At 47.9% G+C, this 7,510-nt stretch overlaps 1 protein-coding gene across 1 annotated transcript; it reads right to left on the reverse strand.

Moving 5' to 3' along the window:
- Positions 1 to 2,287: 2,287 nt before the first annotated feature.
- LOC309603697 (olfactory receptor 6E1-like) lies at positions 2,288 to 3,235 on the reverse strand (the record flags this gene model as incomplete). The annotated part of the gene is made up of 1 exon (XM_082338628.1): positions 2,288 to 3,235. The coding sequence occupies one exon, from the start codon at positions 3,233 to 3,235 to the stop codon at positions 2,288 to 2,290; it is 948 nt and encodes a 315-aa protein (XP_082194754.1).
- Between the last annotated feature and the right edge of the window lie 4,275 nt (positions 3,236 to 7,510).

Raw genomic sequence — 7,510 nt, forward strand, 5'->3', positions numbered from 1 at the left:
TGGCTGGAGAGCAGCCCTGCAGAGAGGGATCTGGGGGTGCTGGCTGGCAGGGGGCTCAACAGGAGTCAGCAGTGTGCCCTGGCAGCCAAGAGGGCAAACCACACCCTGGGGTGCAGTATAACGAGGGGCTCAAAAGAGGGGATGTTGTGGTTTAACCCCAGTCGGCAACTAAGCACCACCCAGCCGCTTGCTCACCCTCCCTCCCACAGTGGGATGGGGGAGAGAATCAGAAAAAAAAAGTAAAACCTGTGGGTTGAGATAAAGACAGTTTAATATGACCGCAGAGGAAGGGGAAATAATAATAGTAGTAATAATAGTAATGATAGTAATGATAGTAATAGTAATAGTAATAGTAATAGTAATAGTAATTAATAATAATACACAAAACAAGTGATGCACAATTACCACCTGCTGACCGATGCCTAGACTGCCCCTGAGTAGCAATCGCTGCCCCCCGGCTAACTCTCTCTGGTTTCTATACTGAGCATGACATCATATGGTATGGAATACCCCTTGGCCGGTTTGGATCAGCTGTCCTGGCTGTGCTCCCTCCCAACTTCTTGTGCACCAGGCAGAGCATGGGAAGCTGTAAAATCCTTGACTAGGATAAAGACTGCTTAGCAACAAGTAAACCTTCAGTGTGTTATCAACATTATTCTCATCCTAAATCCAAACCACGGCACTATACCAGCTGCTAGGAAGAAAATTAATTCTATCCCAGCTGAAACCAGGACAGGGGATTATCCCACTGTATTTAGCAGTGGTGCAGACTCACTTTGACTACTGTGTGCAGTTCTGGGCCCCACAATTGAAGAAGGATGTAAGGTACTTGAATGTGTCCAGAGGAGGGCACCAAAGCTGGTGAAAGGGCTGGAAGAAATGTCCTCTGAGGAGCGGCTGAGGACACTGGGCTTGTCTAGTTTGGAGAAAAGCAGGTGGAGGGGTGACCTCATTGCTCTCTACAGCTTCCTGAGGAGGGGAAGTGGAGAGGGAGGTGTTGATCTCTTCTCTCTTGGATCCAGGGACAGGACGTGGGGAAATGGTTCAAAGCTGCACCAGGGGAGGTTTAGACTGGACATTAGGAAGCATTTCTTTACCAAGAGGGTGGTCAAACACTGGAACAGGCTTCCTAGAGAGGTGGTCGATGCCCCATGCATGTCAGTGTTTAAGAGGCATTTGGACAATGCCCTTAATAACATGATTTATCTTTTGGTCAGACCTGAAGTGGCCAGGGATTTGGACTAGATGATCCTTGTAGGTCCCTTCCAACTGAACTATTCTGTTCTATTCTGTTTGATTCTATTCTATTCTGCTCTTTTCTGTTCTGTTCTACATATATATACCTTTTACAGGGTGGATCCCTCCAGCAGCTGGGCTCAGACGCTCAGTCTCCTCAGTAACTGCCCTGGATACCAGCCTCCCCAGTTGCACGCACCTGGACATATGAGCCCCCTGAAGCTGCAGCCCCGTTCCAGATGCTGCTACAGACCACCCCACTCACACACACACACACACACACACACAGACACACAAACTCTTAAGTCCAGTCACTCTGGTCTCTCAGTTGCTGGCACTAATGACGTAGGGGCTGTCTGACCCCCTGGTCCTTCTCCAGTTGCTGCACTCATCCCCTTGTGCTCACATGTTCACGCAGAAGAGAGATTCCCCCTCACAGGAATGAGCTAGAAATTAAGTTTAATGAGAAAAACAGGACAGACTGCACTGGTCGGGGTCCTCCCCTAAACTTCCCATAATAAATCCTGTGCAATCCAAAAATTCTCTTCCCCTGCATCCCATAATGTGTCCTATGCCCCTAGGCAACAATTCCCTGAGTCCAAATGGTGATCCAGAGAGCTGCTCGCAGTGACTCCTCTTGGTGGGTTTCACACCTGGACAACGGGGCTGACGGCTCTCCCAGGGCAGCCCTGGAAGGAGCTGGGACAAGATGTCCCTTCCTCAGGAGCCCGTCATCTGGGTTCCCACCTGCCACGGTGCCTCTGTGCTCTTCTCGCTTTGTGGAGATGGGCTCTTGATGAGCTGGTGGCTCTCCTGTGATGGGTCAGGGAGCAGCTGGGGCAGGGTGTTAACTGAGTTTCTCCTCCTGCCATTGGTAGTGCCTTCTTTGTGTGTGCAGATGAGCTTCTTCTCACTTAACCTAACACAACCCAACAAGAACATGCATCTCCTGAGGCAGCTGTATTTGGAGGTTACATACCTATGCACTGGCATTATTTAGCATATTTAACATAGCAGCTCATTGGAATTGCTGTCCAGAAATGCATCAGGATTAGGGGAAAAGCTGTGTTGTTGCACGGGCAATGGCTTCGTTCAGGGCCAGTAGCACAGTCTTGTTTCTAAGACTGTAGATGAATGGATTTAAGACTGGGTACAGGACAGTGTTCAGCAAAGCCACAGTTCTGTTTGTGTCCAAGGAAACATCTCTGGAAGGACGCACATAGAGAGCAATGCAGCTCCCATATGCAATGGCCAAGGTGGTGAGATGGGAAGAACACGTAGTAAAAGCTTTTTTCCTCCCAGCAGCTGCTGGCAGGTGCAGAATACAGAAAAGGATGCCCATGTAAAATGCCAGAGTTAAACATAAGGAACCCAGTAGGATAAACGATAACAAAACAGAGTCTGTTTTCCAAAGCAGGCTGGGGTCAGAGCAGGACAATGTGAACAAGGGGGAGTTGTCACAAAAAAAATGGTGGATCTTGTTCGAGCCACAGAAAGTCAGCTTGTAGAGGAGGACCAGACGGTAACTCAAGACTGTGATGCCTACGACCCAAGCAGCAACAACCAGGTGGATGCAGAGCTGAGGCTTCATGATGGCAGCATAACGCAAAGGCTGGCAGATAGCAACGTAGTGGTCAAAGGACATGACAACAAGTAGAACCATCTCTGTACAGCCCAGGGCAAAATAGAAACAGGACTGGGCAAAGCAGCTGCTTAGTGAGATCGTTCTCCTACCAGAACTCAGGATCACAAACAATTTGATGCTTGTGGAGGATGTGAACCAGATTTCCAGGAAGGCCAGATTGCTGATGAAAAAGTACATGGGGGTTTGCAGGCGGTGATCCCCACACGCGAGGAAAATGATGGTTGCGTTCCCCATCACTGTTGTCAGGTATATGAGCAGAAGGAGCAGAGAGAGGAATAGCTGTAGGCTTTGATCAAGCCCTGCGAAACCCTCTAGGATGAACTCAGTAACTGCAGTTTCATCCTCTGCTCCCATGCTGAATTTCAGTTCATCCTGCCGAGACAGGAAGATGGCAAAACCCAAGTGTGATTATTTCACCGTCTGGATGAAAGGAATCCTTCCTTCTCTGCTTCTTTCCTTGCTTGCAGTCTTCCTCCTGTATAGCACAGAGAGAGAGAGAGTCCTTCAAGCCTTTCTCACCCCCTGATTTTTCTGGTTTACATTTCAGTTCGAGTCCTCAGAGAATTTGTTTTCATCTTTCTACCTTTCTCAAACTCTCCCAAAGGATTCTTTCTCCAGAACAGAAGATTTTAAAGAGGCTGCGAGCTATTTCACCCCATTCCTGGCAAATTCCACATTCACTCAGACCTATTGCAAACATCTGTCACACCTATGTGCCAAACTCATCTCTTCTATTGCACAAATGCTAAACCATTAAATGAAATCAAATCAAATCAAATCAAATGTGTATGTTGAAAGCTATTCTTTCTACTCTTCAGAGGTACTTGCCTTTTTGCACTAGGAATCCCTGAGAGTCTCTTGTTTTCAACATAAGCAATATCCAGTATCTCTTTTGTAATCCCCTGCTTCCTTCCACACCTTCTTGCTCTCTGTTTCTTCAGGAAAGGGGGAGGGGGTGGAATAGGGACTAAGTATAACTTGTCTTCTTTCGTACTCTAAATAATGACTGAAAGGTATGATGACTCCACACAGTCTGTCACACAATCTCATCTGACATCCGTCTGCACTGAAACACGCTTGTTTCCAAAGAGTTGCTCATTGCTATTGCTATCAAATGCCCTGACCTAAACGCAGAGCAAGAGAAGAGCATCTGGAAGGGATTTGTAACCTTTCTTTTGCATGCCAGTTATAGGTTGGGAGGAACCAGCCTCTAGCGTTTTCTCTTGTTTCCATTGACTATAGAGGGAGCCTGGGGAAAACCAGTTCTCACAGGCACCTGCAGTGAAGCAGAGGAAACTCACTATTCAAGTCTCAAATCACTCATTTATTAAGGGTTTGTTGTTTGTTTGTTTTTTTTTAATCAAAATACATATCTAAGAGAAGGAAGCACAAGAAAACTATATGCAATAAAGACTGATGTTTTTCCCTTCATCTTTATATTTGTTTTTAGACATGGAAAGGAGCAGAGCAGATGACTGCAAAAGTGGGATGATTCCAAGTGCAACGAGAGGAGAGGGAGAGGAGGAGAGGGTGGGTTTGAAGCAGTGAAACAGATCTTCTCCACAGGCTGTGTTGTCCCCTTAGGCTCTGTCCCAGGGCAGAATGGGTAGCACTTCCACAAGGAGTAAAATGGGAAGATCAGTACAGGGCAGTGCTCCATGTTTGCACTGACATTTTAGCTTGGGGCTCAGGCTAGTCTTAGATCCCAAATGCCCGGCTTGTTCTTTGCCTCTAGTCTGGCATAGGGGAAGCTCTGCACTGGGTTCCTTTGGAACATTTTCTGAGATTAAACCCCTGGCTGTATTTGAGCAAAAGCTCAAGCTCAGTCACCTACAGCAGTATGAGTGCAGTGAATCAGTGAATCCGAGGGGACAGTCCCAGTGTCCATTTTCTGGGTCAGTTCAAACACTCAAAGGGTTGTGTCTTCTTACTCTCCTGGGTGACACCTCAATTCTCTAAAATTGTTCTTTTCCTGAATGCACTTTCCTAGGGGAACCTGCAAATTTGCAGGCAGCTTACAACAAAGCAGCTTCTCTTCAGGCCCCGCATCGTCAAGCATGCAGCCAGCATATGCCATAGTGAGTGAAGAAAGATAGGGTATGCAGGTGAAGGATAGGCAGGTGAAGAAGGCCTTAGTGTGCCTTTGCACAGAGGTTATCCTCAGGACGGTGCGTATAATGTAGGCATAAACCACAGAGGTCAGTGTGAAGGAGCTCAACAACACAGCGGAGAAGAGAGCAACGCTCATGTTTCATAGTAGCTGGTGCCCATGCGGGCTGCTCTCAGCAAAGGGATGATGCCGCAGAAGAAGCAGTCTCTACAGTGGGCACAGAGGGTCTAATGGCATACAGGATGGTGGGGCTGAGCGTGGAGAGAGATGCCATTCCCCAGCAGCTAAAGATGAGCATGGGGCACAGCCAGGAGTTGGTAAGGACAGAGTTGTGTGAGGGGCTGCAAATGGCCCTGCAGCAATCGAAACACATCACAACACATAGGTTAAACTCAGCTGTGCTGACAAAGAAGGGACTTGTAAGCAGCTGCAGAGATATCTTAATCTCCACCATGAGACTGACAAACATGTTAGGGGGAATGACCAGAGTGAGCCAAATATCCAAGAAGGACAAGGTGCTGCGGAAGGGATGCCTGGGGGTGTGGCACTAGTGGTGCAGCCAAAGCATGGCAATGGTGACTGCATTCCCCATGACAGCGAGCAGAGAAATCACCAGCAGCAGTGTGAAAAGGAGGGGTTTTAACTCGTGAAGGACTGAAAAGGCCTTCAGGAAAAATATTCTTGGTCTGGTGTGGTTGTGAGGATCCATTTTGGTACCCGGTCAGTTGAAGGTCTGGCAAGGGTAACTAATATCGTGCTTGGTGAAATTCATCTTGTTACCTTTGTCAACATTCCCTTCCCTTTTCTTAGGTTTCCTCCTCCTTCTTTCGTGGGCCTCAGATCAGATGCCTAATTTCTCCAGTGTGGCAATCTGCTATACTTCCACTATCCTGCCCAGGCTGCTGGCCAGCTTCCTAACCAGGGACAGAACCGTTTCTGCTCAAGGCTGCATGACACAATTCTTTTTCTTTGCCTGTTGTGCAGGTACTGAGTGTCATCTGCTGGCCACCATGTTCTAGGATTGGTACTTTGCCATATGCCACCCCCTGCTCTATGCCAGCCTCATGCAGCAGAAGCTCTGTCTCCAGCTGGTGGCTGGGTCTTGGCTAGCAGGATTACTAATGTCTACCAGAGTCACTGGGCTACTTTCCAACTTACACTTCTGTGGTCCCAATGCAATTGATCACTTCTTCTGTGATTTTGCCCTGTTGCTGGAGCTTGCCTGCAGTGACACCACGGTGCTTAGACTGGTTACTTTCATCATCTGCTTTCTGGATGTGGTCTTCCCATTTGTGTTCACCTTGGTATCCTATATCTGCATCATAGCTGCGATCCTGAGGATCCCAACCACCACGGAGAAGCAGAAGGCCGTCTCCACCTGCTCCTCTCACCTCATCATGGTCACTGCTTTCTATGGTACCCTCATCGTTGTCTATATGATACCCAGAACAGCCTCACTGAGGCAGCTCAAGACAGTGCCATCCTTTTTCTACACCATCCTCACGCCCATGGCCAATCCACTCCTCTACAGCCTGCGGAACAGGCAAGTCAAGGGGGCTCTTGGAAATGCCCTCAGAAAGACTGTGGCCTGCATCGAGAGCTCCTACCAGTTGTGACCCACCAGGAATAAACAGGTTGTGGTTGTGTCAAGTGTGGACAACTGACAAGTGCATATTTTGTGTACCAGGTATATCTTTAGAAGTGCAGAATCTGGGGACTGTTTGGGGAATGAGAAGTGGGAAAAGAGAACTTGTGTTTTAAAGACATACAGGTCTGGTGTTGAAGAGTGTAAAAAACTTCCCTGGCTTTCTTCTTGCTTTAAAGTAGCCACAATTGTGATCCTGCAAGTGGGAGCTGTTGAAATGCCACACCTGCCCAGGACTGGCAGAAAGCTTACTCTAAACATGCTGTTTTCTCTTCCGTTACCCAGCCAAGCTGAGGGGTGGGGTTCCTGTGTGTCTGGGATTCCGCAGGACATCTTCATATTGACAGTGGGAAGGGGGAAGTTGAATCAAGCCCTTCCACTGGACATGTCTAAATCTGAGCAGATGAATCCCATCCCTCCTGTTCTCTGTGCTGTCTAGCAGAGGAGAACTGTGAAAGCTAGTCTGATAGGGCCAACGTCTCTGGAAAAAAAAAAAAAAAAAGTAGATCCTTCTTCAGAAGAAAGGTATATACAGGCTGGGTCTCACCTTCCCAAACTTTTAACACAGAAATCATTACTTCCCCCTTCTTTCCTTCTCCTAATCTGACCCCCCTCCAGCCCCCCTCTCCCAATGTAATTACATATTTGTTTCCCACTGGCTGACTTAGATATTGCAACCTGAGTCCTCCTGTTTTCTTCTTTCTTGCAAAAGAGAACAAGGTCACGCTCATGGGGCATGACTGAGCACACCTACCCACAGCAGCGGGCTTTCCCCATTACCTAGGCTGAGGCATGCGCACAAGATGGAAATGTCTCCATCACCCCTGATTTGCGCAAGGGCCTTCAGCCCTGATGTATTCCCGCAACACACTTA

This window comes from Platalea leucorodia (assembly GCF_965183815.1).
Source record: "Platalea leucorodia genome assembly, contig: HAP1_HAP1_SCAFFOLD_167, whole genome shotgun sequence".
In the NCBI taxonomy this organism is placed as follows: Eukaryota; Metazoa; Chordata; class Aves; order Pelecaniformes; family Threskiornithidae; genus Platalea; species Platalea leucorodia.